This window comes from Melanotaenia boesemani, chromosome 21, assembly GCF_017639745.1.
Source record: "Melanotaenia boesemani isolate fMelBoe1 chromosome 21, fMelBoe1.pri, whole genome shotgun sequence".
Lineage (NCBI taxonomy): Eukaryota > Metazoa > Chordata > Actinopteri > Atheriniformes > Melanotaeniidae > Melanotaenia > Melanotaenia boesemani.
In genome coordinates this window covers 14,960,346-14,979,778 of record NC_055702.1, presented here as the reverse complement: position 1 = coordinate 14,979,778, position 19,433 = coordinate 14,960,346, and the positions used below count along the sequence as shown (strand labels likewise).

The window sequence follows — 19,433 nt, the reverse complement described above, 5'->3', positions numbered from 1 at the left end:
CTGAAAATCCTAGACAAGGTGTTACCATTCATAAATAACAAATAAGATCTTAAAAAAAACAACAATTTTGAAATTCTCTCACCACATCCTTTCTCATCGCTGTCATCCTGGCAGTCTTTCTGCCCATTGCACACCTTACTCATCTCAATACACTCTCCTGACTTGCACAGGTAGTGCTGGGGAGAGCAGGTAGGTTGGGGAGTGATGCACAAGCTGTCTGCTTCATCTGAACCATCCATACAATCGATCTCCCCATCGCAAGTGAAGGAGGCAGTGATGCAGGCTCCGTTACTGCAGGTGAACTGGTTGCTGCTACATGTGTCATATGTACAGCCTAACTCATCACTGCCGTCTCCACAGTCATTCACTCGGTCACAGCTGTGGAAGAGGAGAAACTCATCATACACTGATAAGAGAATTAGATTTCAGATTTGCTAAATAAACCTCTATTTTTAGACATTCATTTCATACTTACTGGTACGGGATGAGAATACAGAGCCCATTAGAACAGGCAAACTCATTCATGTGGCAGGTTCGGTTGGGGCAGTTCTGGAGCTCATCAGCTGCATTGGCACAGTCTTTATCACCATCACATACAAAACTTAATGGCACACAGCGTGGGTAGCCCGGGTACCAGGTTGGACAGGTGAACTGGTTGGAACTGCAAGTGCGTTGTCCTGCAGCAGACAGAGAAAGGATGAGAAAGTTCCCTGTGGTTGGATAAACAATATGATGCTACAAACATCTGCAAATTTGTTGTTAGGATTGAGATTTGACTTCAAGAACACACATGAGAAATGATTGAGATGTAAGAAATTAAAATGAACACATTTCAACACATTATTAAAGAATGAATAAAGTGTAATAAATAAATGTGTAATCGCTGTCTCACCACACTGCAGCTCTGGGGCTTCATCACTGTTGTCCCAGCAGTCATTGTTGCCATCACAAACCAGCAACTGGGGGATGCAGTTCCCGTTGGTACAAGTGAACTGATCTGAACTGCATGTTCTAATTATATCCTCTGCACCAGCACAATGGTCAAAAACAAAGGAAATAAAACATTAACAACCTTGGCATATATTTGGCTGCGAGTTGTAAGTGTTAAATGACAATAATTTGAGTTAATGTAAGTAAACGTCCTCAAAATGCAACTGCAACTAAACAAGTAAAAGATTCCAACTGTCTGTTGCATAGATGAAGAAAATTTACCACAAGAGGGAGGTTCGTCTGTCTGATCATTGCAGTCTTTGATTGAGTCACAGACCCAAGTCTGAGGGATGCACTTTCCTGAGTCACATCGGAACTGATCTGAAGCGCATGTGCGACCCGCTGTAGCAAAGAAACACAAGACGTACTGAGATCTATGCCAACATGCAGCTGATAACCCATAAACCTCATGTGTGATTAAATTTCTATAAAGGCACAAGCAGTATTGCCAAACTGGCATATTCTTCAAATAAAATAACTAGAGACAGATCTAGTGACAAACATGATCTACTTCAGTGGTTCTCAAAAACCAAATATAATTTTAAGGGGTTGCCAGATCAATTATAAAAGGTGTAGGTGCTTGGGGAACATAATATTCTGTACCAAACCACTTTATCCTCCTTATTTATGAAGTTTTTTATATTTCAAGCCTTACATTTAGAATTTTTTTTCATTGGGTGTCGAGAAACAAAGTTATTACTGATGCTATTTTAAAATCCAAATTTGGCCCTATGTCGAGGAGAAAAGAAAAATTTCTGCATATGGATGCTTTGTCACAGCTGTTCACATAATCCACCAAAAAGCACTTTATCCTCCTTATTTATAATGATTCTGACAGGTTTTAAGCCTAACATTTAGAGGATGGCCGCAGACCCGTATGCTATATCAAACAATTGATCTACTTCATAGAGAAGATAATAGCCAGTTTTCTAACTTTTCCCCTGAACAATCATTGCACATACAAATCAGGCCAAAATCAGATGCCTTTAACTTATTTGGATGCTAGTTTGTCAGATTAAACTGTTCTAATAAAACGAAGATTGCATTAAAGAGCAGAAGATTCACAGTGCTTCCAAATTATCTTTTACTCAGTATATGGCTTTATTAGAATATATGTAGCATGTAGCTTAAAGGACTGGAACCAAGGAAAAAGCAACATTTAGCAACTTTTTATAGCAGACTTTAGCAATATTACATCAGATTTTTTTTTTTTTTACAATTCCGAGCACAAGAATCTACTTAATTTTTTTCCCATCTTTTCCTAATTTTATTCTGACTTCATCTTACCGCAGAAGAGAGGATTCTCATCGCTGTTGTCCCCACAGTTGTTATAGCCATCACACTGGCTTTCAGGGTAAATGCAGATGTTTGTCCCTTCACACTTGACTTGGCCATCAGGGCATGTGCGGTCAGCTGGAGATAATAAAGATGGCTATAAAATCATTCTCACGGGGTCAGTTATAGCACACTGATACTACATAAATGTGAGAAATTGAGAAAGATCAGATAGTCTGTCAAGTCACAGACTTGCCACTCACGGCAGTTGATTTCATCAGATGTGGCGTTGTCGCGACAGTCGTTGCGGCCATCGCAGACAAAGGCTGCGCTGATGCAGCGCCCGTTGGCGCAGGTGAACTCAGTAGCAGGGTTACATGTGGGGAAGGGGCAACCCTGCTCGTCACTGTTGTCACCACAGTCGTTTGTGTAGTCACAGGTGTAGCTAAGTGGGATGCAGCGACCATTGTCACAGGTGAAGTCCATGGCTGAGCAGGTGTGGAAAGCTGTGTAGGGTAAGATGAAGTTTGAGCTGTGATCTAACTGTAAAATAATCTAGTAATTTTATATCAACATCATAACAAACCATCAGCAAAGACGTAATTATATTTAAACAGAATAAAAAAAAGTCTTTTTCTCACCGCACACTCTTTCCAGTTCATCTGAATTATCCTGGCAGTCATCATGGCCGTCACACTTCCAGCGTACAGAGATACAATTACCATTCAAACAGGTGAAGTGCTCTGGCTGACACCGTTTTCCTGTGTCTTTGATGCAGTCTTTGCCATTATTTGTCAGGTACCAACTTCCATCATGAGGACACTGGCACTCTGGGCCCACTGGACCTGCAGAAAATATTATGAGGAGTTAAAAGTGTTCAATGATAAAAAAAAAGATAATTACAGATTAATAAAGAGTACTGTGTGTCTCCTTGTTTTTTATAGATAAAATTAACCAAACAGCTGAACCCAAAGTCTCCAGCTCTTACCAGGAACACAGATGTGACTGCAGCCTCCGTTGAACTGCTGACAGGGGCTGGAGCAAATCTCCTGTTTAGATGCAGCATAAATTTGGATGTCATTTGGTCGGTATTGCATGTTCTGGGCTAGCACTGCAAAGCCAGAGCCATCATTCTTTCCAGCCCTAAAGACAGCTCTCTCAGTCCAGTCAGTCCAGAAGATGTCCTGCTGGAACACATTCACAGCAAACGGGTACTGGGCTCCTTGAACAATCACTTCCCGGTTCTCACCAGTCAGAGTAGCCCGCTCAATCCTATCACTGCAGAACGTAACAAGAAAAAGAAAATTTGCAACAGAATCTGTCCCCTTCTACTGATAATACACTATAAGAAGGGATAATCTGGGCTTACAGTGAGGCATCAGCCCAGTAGAGCATTCTCTCCTCATAGTCAAGAGAGAGGCCATTGGGAGTGACTAGACTGCTGTTGATGATGGGAGTCCGAAAGTTTCCACTCAGTGTGGCCCTCTCAATCTTGGCTGGAGACCCCCAATTAGTCCAGTACATGTAACTAGGGTAGAGAGAGCCATCACAAATAGGAAAGGAGACAGTTCAGGGCTATAGATGATTTCAACATTAACACTTGAAAACCATTGATATTTGCACATGAAATAATAAGTCAGCCGCTTTTACCCATAGCATGGATCAACAACAATGCCTCTGGGGAGGTCTGCGTGTGCAATCACTGAGCGATTCTGCCCATTCAACCCGATGGACTGGACATTACGTTTATAGTAGTCAGTGAAGTAGATACGCTTGTTGATCCAATCATAGGCCATTCCTTCGGGGTCATCCAAGTCTGAGCATTAAAGGACAGGATATTGAACAAGATGACAAAATGATCATGAAGAAAATGAGAAAATGAAACAAGATGACAAGTTATCCTCTAACTCACCTGAAGCAATAATGACAGGAGGGGTGGTGATAGAACTTATAGTGACATAGCCAATCCTGCTCCGACCTATCCCCAAATACTGGGTAAAGAAAACTCGCTTCTCCCTGAAGTCATAATCAACTGCCATGACGTTGTAGCCCAAGTTCACAGTTGGATAAGGAGTGCTGTGATCTGCTGGGTCTAATCTCAGGCTATTCAATGTGTAGTCTGTGCTGAAAACTAAAAACTCATCTAATCCATAACCACATGTTACTCCGTTACTAAGTAGTGATCCATGTGCACAACCACATTTAGGTTTCTCTTGGTTTGGAATGGCAAAGCAGAGCTGCTGGCAGCGCCCATTGTCTTCCTGGCAGGGGTTGAAGCCAACCTGGTTGGCAGATGTAGGCTGGACATGAGAGTCAAAGACGACGACGTCCATCAGCTCATCAAGATTGTCTCGGATTACCTGGTGATGTGGAAAACATCTTTTGTTGTATCATGGCTTGATAAAAAGCTTTTAAACAGTTTTCAGTAAATATCAACATTTGAGTTTCTAGTCGTTTCTTTAGCAAAAAAAAAAAAAAAAAGCTAATTTTAATTTAAACTCAGTTTGTCTGTTTAAAATGATTTCCTGGACAAAACTGCTATGATTTTACAAAATTACTGTCTTACCCATGTAAAATCTGATATATTAGAGATAACACTGGTTAACAGTTTTTGTGTGTATGTGTTAAATGAAGCTAATTTAAGCTGTCACCTCAGACTGGTTGGTATTGGCTGGGTCCTTACTGGCCTGGAAGAGCTTTCCAAGCTTTTTATCCACCCACAGCATGTAATTTCCAAAAATAGCCATTCCTGTAGGTGACGGCAAGCGGCTCCCATATCGAATAATCTGTCTCTGTGATCCGTCAAAGGCCATACGGGAGATCATATCAAGTACATCATCGGTCCAGTAGAGGAAATCATTAGTGTAATCAACTGTTAGGCCACGTGGCGATGCCAAGCTCTCTGATGCCAACACTGTGCGGTTTGTGCCATCCAGCAAGGCCCGCTCAATCTTGGGTGTTTGGCCACCATCCGTCCAAAAGAGAAAACGAAGTTTGGGGCTGACTGCCAGGTCCCTGGGCTGGTCCTGCAAGCTCTTGAGGAGAACCATTCGGTAGGTGGTGTTGATGGCCAGCACCTCAAGGAAGGTCTCTCTCTCAAAGGCATTGGAGAAGTACAAGTTACCTGAGAAAGGGATGTAAAAATGTAAAACAAAACAAACAAAAAAACAAACAAACAGGAGAGTTATTCTCTTAACACATCCTCATTAAATGAATAGCTCTATGCCAGGATGATCAGACGGCTGAGTGAAATCATACCTGCAATCCAGTCTACAGCCAGACCCTGGATGCCTCTCTGTCCAACACCTGAATTTATGATTTGACTGTAACCCCCTCCATCTGTTTTGGCCCTGTAGATGCCCTTGTATGAGGTGGAGGTGCTATTGTCAGTCCAGTAAACAAAGCCAGATTCAATATGCAGGTCCAACTTGTCCTTAGTGTAATAGGATGCTGAAAAAATAAAAAAAATCTGACAAGTCAACAGCTGGTCTTAAACATCCAGCAATAAAATCATGTAATAACAAAATAGCTAAGTAGTTTTGATCACCATGAAACAACACAATACAAAACCAACATACATCCACTAATAGGCACCATTGCCTCAGAATGGTCGGAGCTGTTTATGTGGAAGCCACGGATATACTTGGTGGTGGAAATGATGGCAAAGGACTCATACTGTTCACAGCGGGTGCCATCGTTAGAGGGGTGAAAACCTGTAGTGCAGGCACAAGTCTTTTGATTGTCTGGTTTGGGAAGACAAAGGTGAGGACATTCCCCGTTGTTGGAGCTGCAGCCATTGGAGGTCCCTGCTGAGTCTAAGGTGGGGGAAACAGAAGTGCTGAAAATGAGTATTACTATATCACAGGAGCTCAACAAGAAAGGTGATATCATGAAGGCAAAGGTGATGGATTTTTGTTTTACCCTCATATTAAACAACTTTGACTATTTTCTTAGTAGATATTTTTTTTGGTGCAGACTGAGCACAAAATATTTTCCTGTTCCAAAATTTCCATGAGCAAATAATGAGATACCTAAAAATGCAAACTAGAATACTTTTGTTGAAAACTGCATTGATGTACATTGTATTTGTTGGGTGCTGTCCAGTCTTTTGGTGGTAACAGATATTGGAAAAATAAATTAACAAGACTGCAATGGTAAAAGATAAACAACAGTACAAACAGAACTCAAGCCTACTGAGTGCTTAGCTTGATAAGAATACAAATCTCCCACTCATAAACACACTGACAGCAATCGCTTAGTGAATAATTTAGAAATGTAAAATTCTGGATTAAGACAAAAAGTGAAAGGACCAACACCTTGTGATTACAACAAATTTGAGCAAATCCACATACTGTCTCTTGCATGCACTTTGAGTGCGTGGAGGCCAGACATGCCGCTCCTCATCACCACCATATTGGCACCATCGCTTTTGTCCACCCTCTCAATGACCTCATAGTCCAGGTCAGTGTAGTAGAGGTGGTTCTGGTAGACCGTAAGCCCCCAGGGATGGGACAGGCCACTAACCACTGTCATACGGGATATTCCATCCATGGTGCCGGACTCAATCTGGGGCAACAAAAAGGGAGTGTCAACTAAGAATAGTTAAATTATCATAATTATAACAACCTTTTGATTGATTAAAGGTATTTTTTTCCATTAATAAACCCAAGTTTGTAAGATAAGAAGCAAAGTAACTGATTGTATTATTGGTAAAAAACTATATGATGATCTAGTATTCTCTACATACCACCCCTGAGCCTGCCACACCCCAGTACAGCTTCATGGTTGAGATGTCAGCAGCAATAAATCCTATGTTCACCAAGTTGCCTGTGTAAAGATTCCTGAGGTTGCCTCCATCCATGTCAGCACTGCCAACCTTTGGAGGAACTCCACTGTCTGTTCCCTTGTCTGTCCAAAAGAGTTTTCTGCAGCGGAAAAAAGACGATGAAAGATTTCAGATATGGTGAAACACTAGAATCGATCTACACACAGAAAGGCCTTCATGGATCCAGCATGTATAGTTTTTATATTGAGTCCCTAATAAAATAAACATTGGTATTAGTTTTCTTACTTTTTATTTAACTTACAGATACTGACTTAAATTAGCTACATATAATATTTTCTCCATGCCAGTGTATTTAATGACGACAGCTAATTCCCCATTTTCCCCCTCAGTGAACAGAGGTTTTACCCTCTGACTGGATCCAAAGCAATTCCAACAGGCTCTCCAACTCCCTCTGGTTTGCCATTTGAGGTAATGACTGTCTTCCTGTACTTCTCATTTCCATCTACACGAATGACCTAAAAAAAAAAAAGTTTATTTTCTTGCACACAGAGAAAGCTAAAACAAAAATGGTAATTAAGGTGAAAACAGTTCTGGTGCAATACTCTGCAAAAAGATTTAGATAACCAATAAACAGGTGGCAACAGTTACATTTATTAAGTGATCATAAAAGCATTTTGGAACCTGCCACCGTTTCAGTTCATGAGTGCACATAAATGCAACAAAGTGATGCTTCAAATATTATCAACATAAAACAATTTTTTTTTCAAAATTTTGCACATTTCCTATTATAATAATTCCACTATCATTTCCCTTTTTACATGTTTAGTGTTGCTACCTTTTTTTTACTGCTGTCCAATATAAAACCAGTATTGGCCGTGCTGTTTGTAGTCAACATTAACATAAGTTAGATTATTTTTGTATTCAGGCGTTGCTTACTTCAATAGTTTTGCCAGTGGGGTTTGTGTAATACATTATTCGGCCTATCCAATCAAAAGCCAGACCATATGGTGAGCCCATGAAAGCAGCTGGAGCAAACTCAGATCTGTTGGTACCGCTTGTTTTCACTCGCCAGATTGAACCCTGATGTTAGAACAAAATAAGAGACCATGCATCACAGCAAATCTTCAAATCAGTCCACTAAATAAATGAGTAGTTCTCTATAGAGACAAAAATGATCTACTAATGAAAGAAATATTTCAATTGCCCTATTGTGTGTGATATAACTTTTGATGCACATCTAAACTAAAAGATAACATCACAACTAACTGAACTCATGTATTTCTCTACTTTGACAACCTAAGCCGTTCACTCACAGTGCTTTGAACCCAGTAAACAAACTGCTCTTGATCATCAAAGTCAATGTCTTTCCCCTGGTTAATGCCAGAAATGGGAGCCATGGCATTGTTAGATGGGTCTGCAGGGTCCAGGGGAATGCCAAAAATCCCAGAATCTCTGACCACCATCAGGAAAGGAGTCTCATCTAGAACAGGACAAACACACAAATGACAAGAAAATCATGATATGACCACACACAAAACTACACCATGAACTTTAATTAATTATGATGTACTTAGTAAATCAATGTGGTTAATGCCTGCATAGAGTGGTCTTCAGCACTTACCTTTGATACAGGTGCGCTGGTCAGTATCCAGCTTCCAACCTGACTGACAGTGGCAAGTGTAGTACCGAGGTCTCAGGCCTGACAAAAGGCACAACTGAGAGCACAAGTGCTCTATGCATGGGTTGATGGCTAAACACAGAAACACAGAAACACCTTTAGACTAAATATAACATTTTACCGCTTCAACAAACTATTAATTTTGTATGCTGATACTAGAATTTGGTCATTTTTCATACAATCCTTTGAGTTAATCTGTCCAGTGTATTTTTTTGTCCTTAACTGCTGATAAGCCGTGCATTTACGTACCTAAATTGCATCAATGCAAAATCATATTAAAGCACTAACAGAAAAATAGAAAAACTTTGTAAGTATTATTTATGCTCTAATTGCAAACTACCTGCAGGTTGTTTGATGGGATGGTACATAACAATGCCCAGGGGCTGGTAGACACCACTCATCAGAGTGGTGATGTTTCCTCCATGGAACTTGTTGGTCATCATCACTTTGCTGGTGTAGACCTCTGACCAGTACACGCTGTCCTCAAATATGGTCATACCATGTGGGTGCTGGAGAACCTGGTGTGAGGCAGCCATGGATTTTTGCGAGTTCATCTAACAGATAAACTTAATTATTGACCTACTGTGTTTCAGTAACATACCATGTCACTTGCCATGACCTGATGGCGGTTGTTGCCATCATAGTCACAGTATTCAATATATTTCAGGTAAGCATCAGCAAAGTAAACCCTGCGTGTGGTGTAGTCCAGGGCCAGACCATTTGGCCAATAGACCTTAGTGCTGACAATGACTTGTCTTGCGGATCCATCCATGTTGGCACTCTCAATCCTAGGGTTTTGACCCCAATCTGACCAGAACATAAGGTAGGTGCTGGAAGGGACATCAGAACCACAGATATGTTTTATAAAGGGTTCAAATCATATTGCTGAGAAATACAAAAATTGTGGAGTAAACCATAAAATAGAAATAATAACAACGTAATATATATATATATAAATATATATATATATATATAAATAATAATAAATGATTAAATAGAAAAATTGATTCAGAGTGTCTACTTACTAGTTGCGGGGGTCTAAAACAAGTCCACGTGGACTAGTAACATTTTTACTTAAGAGAACCTTCCGAAAACGACCGTCCAGAGTGGAAACTTCGATGTTCTCCATGACAGAGTCGGTCCAATAAAGGTTCCGAGCCACCCAGTCCACAGCAATACTCTCAGGTACCAGACCAGTAGAAAACACCTAAAACAAGAATTTACAAGAATATTCCATTTGATTCAGATTATGTTGACTTTTTGAGCTCCCGTATAGTAGAAATATTCAACATCACCCAAGAGAAACTGTCTGACATCTCTTGCTTTAATACATGCTGTGTGTACTACCATTTCACTTACTTCCCGTTGGTCGGTGCCATTTTGGTAGGCACTCCATATCTTCTGTTGTGAGGCATCAGCCCAGTAGATTCTGGAAGTCACGTGGTCAAAGTCCACAGTAACAATGCTTGAACCACTGACCACTGGGTGCATCTGGGGTGGCTTCAAGTTGATATAATTGGCGACGATCTGGTTACGCTTGGCAACCAAAAGTACTGCTGCTTCTTGGTCTAAGAGCAGAGATCAGTACAGCTCTAAGTGCCATGATAAATAAGACAACACTATTATTCATCATAATATACTTTAGTTCAAGTTACAGTAAAATCTATATTTACACCTTTTTGGTTAAAGAAATTTATTGGCTAAATTTCTTTTGAAGACCAGGCTATGTACCTTTCTATCATAACAGATTTATCAATGAAAAAGCTAATTTCTCTTATTACACTCATTTGGTATTCTTTATGTGCAACTGCATTTGTGTTCTATTGCTTGCTGCTTACCTGTGGCTTTGCAGGTACGTCCATCAGGCTCTAAGAGGTAGCCGTGTGAACAGTGGCACCTGAAGCTTCCTCTCTCATTGTAGCACTGCTGGCTGCAGAAACCTGGGATGAGACACTCATTGATGTCATCACAAGTCTTAGAGTCATTGAGGAGCTGAAACCCTGTTGGACAGGTGCACTGAGCTCCAAATGGTCCTTGGACACAACCATCACTGCAGCCCCCATTGTTCAGTGCGCAGTCATCTTGGTCTTCATGAAGGTACACAACAAATTAGTCTGTTAAACTTTTCTTTCATTTTTTTTAAATAGATACTTTTTTGTGAGGCATGAACATAATCTAAAATACTCACTGCAGATAGGGGACTCATCTGCTCCATTGGGACAGTCTTTTTGGCCATTGCACACTTTGTCCAGGTCAATACATATTTGGTCAGTGGGGCAAAGCCACTGACCAGAGGGGCAAGTAAAGGGTTGTGTGGGGCAGTTCTGTTCATCACTCATGTCCCGGCAGTCATTCTCACCATCACACAACCAGCTCATTGGGATACACATCTTGTTGGCACACTGGAAATAGCTTGATATGCAGGTGACAGCCGGACACGTGTTATGTTCATCTGATCCATCTTCACAGTCCGGGTGGCCATCACACTCCCAATCCTCCGGTATGCAGAAACCATCAATCTGGCACTGGAACTCGTTGTCGTGGCAGAGGCCTGGACCTCGAGTAGCTGGAAATGTCAGCGAAATATAGAACTTAGCAGAATGTGAAACTAAACATCCTTTAGTTTATTTACATATAATATCAGTTTGTGTGTTAACATACGACAGTCTTGTTCATCTGAATGATCCCTGCAGTCAAACACGCCGTCACACCGATAGCTTGAACTGACACACTGATCCCCACTGGCACAGGCAAACTCATAGGACTGACAGGAAAATTCTTACAATAGAAAGAAGAAAATAAAACACCAAACAAATAAAAAAGCAAAAAAATAAAAAAATAAAAATTATGAGTTCTCTCTGTACTACAGAAAGTATGCATTTCAAAATCCAAATGATGCTAGACTCCTACCACAATCTTTCTCATCCGAGCCATCCAAGCAGTCCTGGTCTCCATCACAGACGTAGAAACTGCTTATGCAGCGGTGGTCAGGACACAGAAAGTAGCCCGGAGGGCATGTAGTGATGGTTGAATCTGTCAATAGAACACACAGATCAGTTAATTGTTACATTCAAAAGGTGATGTCTGAGTGTACACTGTTTTATTAAGTTCAAAAGAAGGATGAAAATACAGTTAAGCAAAAAACTTACTGCAGTTATGTTCATCAGAGCCATCACCACAGTCATTGTCGCCGTCACACACCCACGTTGTAGAAATACAGTTGTTGTTGTCACAAGTGAAGTAGTTATCTGCACAGGTGGTAGGGAGACGTGTGGGACAATTTATTTCATCAGAACCATCTCCACAGTCATCTATGCCATCACAGCGCCAGCTGCTGTATATGCAGTGCTTGTTGTTGCAGGTGAAGGCATATGGAGAGCAGGTCGCTCCTGTTCAAGATATGAGAGGGTTATAGTTTGCATATATTACCTTTTGGAGTGGTACAAATACCTAAAAATACCTGTAGTATACAATACAGTAAAACAGACATACCTGTATTTGTGCAGTTGGCTTCATCAGTCTTATCTACACAATCAACAATCCCATCACAGCGGTAAGAGTTGGGCGTACAGCGACCTTCATCACACTCAAAGGCATAGTCACCACAGTTGTTGTCAGGTGGGGGAACAGAATCATCCTTGACACAGTCTCTCTGATTGGTCTGAAGTTTCATACCATACGGACAGCCACATACTTTGCTGTACGCGGGAGTTGGGAAACAGAAGTGGCTGCATTGTCCATTGGGCACCATGTTACAGCGGCTGGTGAAAGCTGTGGGAGTGACAAAGAAGCAATCAGCAGGTTTCTGGGTTATTATTGCTGCCCGAATCATTGTGCAGTTGTTGCCCTATCTTTCAAGGTAAATTAGATTATTAAACAGATTCCAGTGTGTTGTTGTTAGTCAACTTACTGCTGTGGACGTCAGCTGTATAGGCCTTAATGTTCAAGATGCTGCTGATTCCTTGTCTGATCATAATGTTTCCTCCTCCATCTCTCTTCCTCATCTCAAATATTGCTCTGGTTCTTGTGTCAGCCACATACAGGTAGTCTATGAGACAGAAATAGTTAATTAAACATTTAAAAGACAAATCTAGTTTTGAATTTTGTGGTAGCAGCATTAATGATTTTAACACGAAATTTAAATGTGTACTAAATGTATTAAAAGAGATCACCTAAATAAACTGTCAAAGAGTAGGGTTGAGTAATCTGGCCAAGCTTGGTGAAAGTCTGTCTGTCATTTCCTTCAATATTAATGTGACCAATCTGATGAAGTTGCGAATCCACCCAGTACAGCCTGTTCATTCTGTAAAACAGTAACCACAAGCAAATGATCAGCATACATTCATAGCATATGAATAGCATAGCATATATTCTTTATTTTCTTAAGAAGGACCCTTTGAATATCACTACTGTGCTTACGTATAGTCAAGCGCGAGGCCGTATGGCCATCCCAGTGTTGTGTTGACCAGAGGCACAGCATTGCTGCCATCAGTGTAGGCTCTCATTATGACTGCTGGACGGTACCAGTCAGACCAGAACAGGTATCTTTAGATCAATATTAGATTAAATGAACAAGGAGAAAGAAAAATGAAAAATGATCATGAAACTGGCTTTATGTACTAAAGTCCAATTAAGTCCAGTCCTTGCAACCTAAAATCTGCTCAGATAAACAACTCTTTACTAATTATTCTTCTTCAATCTGAGCACTCACCCAGCACTAGGATGCACAGCAATCCCCATTGGGTTCCTCAGTCCAGTAACAATGTCTCGTCTGGATTTGTCCACCACTCTGAAAGCTACCACCGACCTGTAGGAAGTTGTTGTCCAGAACAAGACCTTGGAGGTCCAGTCATAAGCCATGGCATCGACAGTTCCCACTCTGTATCCTGTCAAAATCTGCTGAACTGATGGTGCATAAAGAAATTAAAGTTAGCATTGACCCAGAGAAATAAGGATAAAGTTAAAAAAAAAAAAAAATCATTAATAAGAAATTAAATTTTAAATCTATGTATAATAAATTAACTTCCCAATAAAGTTTTCACTGTAGATGTGATCTTAGTTAGTGGGCTTTTAAAGGGGTTTTGATACACATGTAATAAAAACTCACCTGTGCCATTGAGGTTTGACTTATAGACAAGACCCCTAGATCTGTCGTTGTAAAAAATAGCCTCCTCATTTCCATCAAACTCCACTGCTGAGCCAGCAAAAGATGCTCCAAGGCCTGCGAGGGGAAGGGTGACGTCCTCCTGGAGGGATAAGTTCAGAGGGATTCCTCGCACGGCCAAAGAGGTGGCCAACAACAAATAGTCTTTTATCTCTGTAAAAAAAAAGAGAAGTACAGGTTTTCATGTCGTCCACACACCTAAGTCCCTCTCTGACCGAAGAAACAATATGAAATAATGGTGGAAATTTTGTATTTGAGTGCAAAACATTATTTTTTCATAAACTGTTTATTCCCCACAAAAAAAAGAGAAGAAAACAGAACCTAAAAAATATTTTAAACTAAGAAAAAAAGATCAATTCATTTTGTCCTCAACCAACTCACTGAAACAGGTCTGACGGTCAGGCTGCAGGTCGTAACCATGGCGACACTTGCAACGGAAACCCAAACCATCATTGTCAGTGCGGTGACTTAAAACACAAATGTGCTGGCAGCCACCGTTGTGTCTGCCACAAGGATTCATCACTGCAAGACAAGACAGATGTGATCACTCCATAACATCAACTACATCTTTCACTTCAGTTTTTGAATGTAATAGTAAAAATAATTAAATAGTGATTTAGTTTAGGCTCTGTGATGTATTTAAAACCTTATCTTTGTAAGTTCAGTCTACGTTATTTCAGTCCCAAAGTTTGAGACCATTTACCCAGAGGTTGCAGGACAGGGTGTGAGACTACGATGTGGCCTGGTCGATTCGCAGCACGATAAAGGAGTGTTGGGTTGCTGCCATTGAAACGGTTGGCTCTGATCACACCCATCTTAGTCCAATCAGTGAAGAATACATGATTTTCAAATACAGCCATCCCAAAAGGATGCGGAGCCTGTGTTCCACCATTGAGGACCATTTTCCTGAAAACACCATCAACACAAACACAACACAGTTTTATTTGTCTACAAAGTTCAAAGTACATACTGGCTGAAAATATTTTAGGTAAAAACATTACCTGTCCAAACCACTGTATGTGACGGTCTCCACTGTGTCAAAGTGGCTGTCAGACCAGTAGATCCTCCTAGTGACAATATCAAGCGTAATTCCAGTTGGTGTGCCAAGTCCGCTTCTGACCAGCTCTACACGATTGCTGCCATCCATGAAAGCACGTTCAAGCTTTGTCTGCTTGTTGCTAACGCCCATGTCTGTGAAAAACATGTAGCTGCAAACATAGAGTTCAGAATTTTACTTGATGCTATGCAACAACAAATAAAGACTCATCCTTCTTCTTCTCTAAGATACATTAAATTGTACTAATAGAAAATAATGTACTATTGCAAGTACGTCAAGTTTACAGAATACCAAAAACAATCTCAAAACAATGTCCTTAACATGCATACATTTTAAATATGGCTAACATGCTAAGCTGCATGCAAGGCAAGCATGAAAACGCACCCCACTGTAGGATCCAAGACAAGGCCATGAGGACTCTGCAGGTTTTCTGCCACCAGTGTCACTCGATTCTCTCCATTATAATCACACACATCAATGCGTTCCACCATAGCCTCCAAAACATAAAGTTTGAAGTTGATCCAGTCCACTGCAAGATTCTGGACATCTTGGACCGCAACAGTCAGAACCTCCTTAATGTTTTCTCCATTAAAGTTGGCAGAATAAACCTTGGAAAGGAATTAAATAGTTTAGGGTGGGTGCACTTGTGAAATGCATATAAGCTACATTTTGCTAGTCAAGCTCAAAGTAACTAAAACATATTTAACTATACTGATGCAGTTTAGATACACATCTTGTTTTTGCAGTCATTTTAAGAAGTAACAACATAATAGAGGTAAAGAAAAATAGAAAGCTATTATCATCAGACGGACCTTCTTGGTATATGTATCACTCCAGAACACGATGTTGCTGCGCCAGTTGTAGGCCACTCCTACAGCAAAACCTCTGCCTTGAGATGGGACCAGAGTTCTGACAAAGCGCCCATGTATATCAGCCATCATGACATCCCCCCCATTAGTGAAAATTAGCTGTGGCAATCCAGCTGAGAAACACAAATACCAGATAGTGGTAATGAATGTATTTTTGAAAGTAATTGTGACAATAACATTTGGATGCCGGTACAATAATGCATACTTAAAAATAATTATACAGCAGATTAGTGCCGTATTAAGGAGCTATGGGATGTGTCACTACATACCTGATACATTGGCTTTGCAGATATGACCCTGCTCTAAGAAGTAGCCATCAGCACAGCTACAGTGGTGTGTTCCAGGACGATCTTCACACAGCTGGTCACAGATCCCCCACATCTGACAGTCATTATAGTCTGGGCAATAGAGCAAACAGCTTTTATGGTACTGGCAGTTGTGCTATGATCCATTACCAGTAATTTGCAATCAAAACTCCATGAAATTCCACCAGTAATCTTAACACCCCAATGCTGACTCATGATAAGAGCTGAAACAGACTGGGAGCATTATCCCCAGAGTTCTCTGCTTTTTATCAGTGATCGCTAAGACACAATCCACTTCTACTAATGTTACAATAAATCCAGGTCATGTTTTCTAAAGGTGATTGTGGCACTCACCTGTACAGGATCGGCTATCATTGGCAACTATAAAGCCATCGGGGCAGTAGCATGAACCGCCCTGAGGAGAAGGGTGGCAGAGAAACTCACAGCTCAAGGTGGAGCAGCGGTCCAAGCCTGTGAGTAAAAATTAAGACATCAAAGTCCAATTCAACTAAAGTAAGTGATTTTTGATGCATTAATTATCATCAAGAGAACATGTCATTTTAAAATTTTACCTCAAGCATATCACCTTTACAAAAATCTTAGTCACAATTTACTGAAAAAGACAAAAGTCATCTGCTGACAGTCAGCAGCTGACCACTGAGAAAGATTTATGAGGACAATGCATTATGTTTAAGTCTTGTAAAAAATTTACAGTTCAATGACTATGTTTAAATGTCATAACATATTTCATAAGCCTGCTTTGCTCTCAATTACGCCTGGTTTACAGTTTAACTGCATTCACTTCAATTTGATATGAATGGACAATAATAATAAATCACACTCTTGAACAGTATGTGAAATTTTTTGAGCATTAGAGAGACTTACTGCAGGTCTGCTGTGCTGTGGAGTTGGTTTCATCTGTACCTCCAGGACAATCTGGTTTGCTGTCACACACTTTACCCACTGATATACATACTGTGGATCCTGGGCATCCCCACTCACCAGGGTAACAATCCCTTGAGTTACTATCTAAAACACACAGGATCACACATACATAAATCGACATCTCATTTCAATGTACAAACTAACCTTAATCTAAAATATACATAGTGTTACATAGTTTTAGCTTTATCATCACATTTGCTTATAGAATTTCAATGCTTTATTTTTTAGAATAAGTTGATATGTTTCAATAGTTTTACAAATATATTATTAAAGGGTTTACAGAAAAGAACCAAAATATCACAGTTATACCACCGCTATTAACAATACTTATGAATTTCATATTTATAAGAAAGTTTTCTCACCACATCCTCTCTCATCACTGAAGTCTCCACAGTCGTTGAACTTGTCACACACCCAGTTCTGAGGAATGCAACGGCCACTAGAACATGTGAACTCACTGCCTTTACAGCTTGGGTACGCTAAATAATGAGTTAAATAGCAGAGAGTGCATTGATTATTATAACATCCAAGTGTCTAACTGTTCTGAAAATGTGTGCAAATGACTATTAAGTAATGTTCCTCCTTACAACAGTCTTGTTCATCACTATTGTCCCCGCAGTCATCCCAGTGGTCACACACAAACGAATGTGGGATACAGTAGCCATTTGCACATTGATACTGGTGGATGGGGCAGTGCTGATTTGCTATAAATAAGTGTTGAAAATGATTTAATTAACAAATAAGAAAAAAAAATTTAAGACATATATATATATATATATATATATATATATATAGAGAGAGAGAGAGAGAGAGAGAGAGAGAATACCTTAATAAGCACAAACAAAACAAAAATGTCCCTCTGTTTGACACTCATGCATGGTTCTGGCATGCAACCAAATAAAACATAATAAAGATGGCGACCGGACGCCACATTTTTGCTTGTTCGTCAAGATCATAAAAAACTATTGGGCTACATGAAAAATAAATAAATAAAAAACAAAATAAGTTAGCTTTAGAATAAATAAATAAATAATCAAATAAATAAATAAATAAATAAAGCTGAACACTTGTCCCAGACCACCCCACCCACCCATATTTAGAAGATAATGTGATGTCACCTTAACAAGATTTCTCCCATTAGTGAGTTTTGTCTACTTACTGCAGTTGAATTCGTCAGAGCCATCTCTGCAGTCCTGTAGCCCATTGCAGTGTTGAGAGTTATTGTAACAGGCCCCATTTGCACATGTCTTCTGCGTGCAGTGTGGATAATCTGCAAAAAGTAACTTTATTTTAATACTACACACACATATATATATATATACACATATGTGTGTGTGTGTGTGTGTGTGTGTGTGTGTGTGTGTGTGTATGTTTTGTTTTCAGTTTCAGACTTAATTTTCTAGAATGTCTAATGTCTGCCACCACTCAAGATTCTTATGATTTCGGACCGCTAAGTTCATCAAGGTTGGGTTCCCTCAGAGATTAAATTCTTACTGCAGTTGTTTTCATCAGAGTTGTCCACACAGTCCTTCACATGATCACATCTGTATTTGTTGGGGATGCATTGGCCTTCCTTGCAGGTGAACTGGTCTGGTCTGCAGGTCCGCCCGTCTAAAACAAGGCCGAGTAAGTAGGTGTTGTTTTGAAATGTGCATTAACAGAAAAGTCTTATAACTAAAAAATAAATTCATGACAGTAATATTAAAAGGCTGATCCATAACTTCTGCAAACACTGTACAAGGCCTCACTATGATCAATATTGACAGTGTTACAAAATACATTATGACCAACAAAAAGCACCTTCTTTACTTCCATGTGAAAGGAAAGTATATCAGAAAGTTTGTGGCAATTATATGTTAAGTAGGAATTCAGCTGTGGCATTAGGTATTTGCATGACTAATGATTTTCTTTTTCTTGAACTTGAATTTTACGCTGGTATGATGTGGCCACCTAGTGGTTTCAGATTTAATGTTCTTTTTGAAGCTTCAAATAGCATTTAATGAGTTCTACTTTAAGCTGTCTTTCCTCACTTATGTACATCTTCCAAAAAAAAAAAAAAAAAGACAACAAAAAAACTTTATTAGCATAAATGTCCGTTATGTTTACTTAACCACATGCTCTTTGTTCATCTGAGCCATCAGTACAGTCTTCCTCCCCATCGCAGACAAATCCCAGTGAGATGCATTCACCACTTGTTACACATTTAAATTCCTGCGATGTGCACGGTGGAGATGCTGCCACAAAAAGAAAACATCTAATAAACTTTTAGATGATAACACCTTTATTTTGCTTGATTCGTCAACTGTGTACTTTTATTTGAAAAAAATAGCACATTGTCCAGCTATGTCATGATATTCTAAGTCA

General features: G+C 39.9%; 1 protein-coding gene across 1 annotated transcript in view; it reads right to left on the bottom strand.

The window, feature by feature from the left end:
- lrp2b (low density lipoprotein receptor-related protein 2b) overlaps nucleotides 1-19,433 on the bottom strand; it is a 34,616-nt gene that overhangs the window by 12,823 nt on the left and 2,360 nt on the right. The window contains 49 exon segments of the mRNA XM_041972990.1: nucleotides 83-378; nucleotides 476-677; nucleotides 893-1,024; nucleotides 1,213-1,332; nucleotides 2,278-2,403; nucleotides 2,529-2,771; nucleotides 2,907-3,110; nucleotides 3,254-3,543; nucleotides 3,635-3,793; nucleotides 3,916-4,081; nucleotides 4,178-4,625; nucleotides 4,917-5,389; nucleotides 5,524-5,715; nucleotides 5,844-6,080; nucleotides 6,618-6,747; nucleotides 6,790-6,891; nucleotides 7,013-7,190; nucleotides 7,457-7,566; nucleotides 7,988-8,131; nucleotides 8,365-8,531; nucleotides 8,673-8,801; nucleotides 9,070-9,247; nucleotides 9,331-9,559; nucleotides 9,755-9,936; nucleotides 10,089-10,297; nucleotides 10,568-10,816; nucleotides 10,918-11,295; nucleotides 11,391-11,507; nucleotides 11,640-11,762; nucleotides 11,879-12,118; nucleotides 12,222-12,500; nucleotides 12,640-12,777; nucleotides 12,902-13,032; nucleotides 13,149-13,274; nucleotides 13,441-13,633; nucleotides 13,837-14,046; nucleotides 14,275-14,415; nucleotides 14,597-14,799; nucleotides 14,895-15,101; nucleotides 15,335-15,558; nucleotides 15,763-15,932; nucleotides 16,089-16,217; nucleotides 16,479-16,595; nucleotides 17,010-17,153; nucleotides 17,432-17,548; nucleotides 17,657-17,773; nucleotides 18,229-18,339; nucleotides 18,564-18,680; nucleotides 19,181-19,303. Coding sequence (XP_041828924.1) covers nucleotides 83-378; nucleotides 476-677; nucleotides 893-1,024; nucleotides 1,213-1,332; nucleotides 2,278-2,403; nucleotides 2,529-2,771; nucleotides 2,907-3,110; nucleotides 3,254-3,543; nucleotides 3,635-3,793; nucleotides 3,916-4,081; nucleotides 4,178-4,625; nucleotides 4,917-5,389; nucleotides 5,524-5,715; nucleotides 5,844-6,080; nucleotides 6,618-6,747; nucleotides 6,790-6,891; nucleotides 7,013-7,190; nucleotides 7,457-7,566; nucleotides 7,988-8,131; nucleotides 8,365-8,531; nucleotides 8,673-8,801; nucleotides 9,070-9,247; nucleotides 9,331-9,559; nucleotides 9,755-9,936; nucleotides 10,089-10,297; nucleotides 10,568-10,816; nucleotides 10,918-11,295; nucleotides 11,391-11,507; nucleotides 11,640-11,762; nucleotides 11,879-12,118; nucleotides 12,222-12,500; nucleotides 12,640-12,777; nucleotides 12,902-13,032; nucleotides 13,149-13,274; nucleotides 13,441-13,633; nucleotides 13,837-14,046; nucleotides 14,275-14,415; nucleotides 14,597-14,799; nucleotides 14,895-15,101; nucleotides 15,335-15,558; nucleotides 15,763-15,932; nucleotides 16,089-16,217; nucleotides 16,479-16,595; nucleotides 17,010-17,153; nucleotides 17,432-17,548; nucleotides 17,657-17,773; nucleotides 18,229-18,339; nucleotides 18,564-18,680; nucleotides 19,181-19,303 — 9,150 coding nt within the window.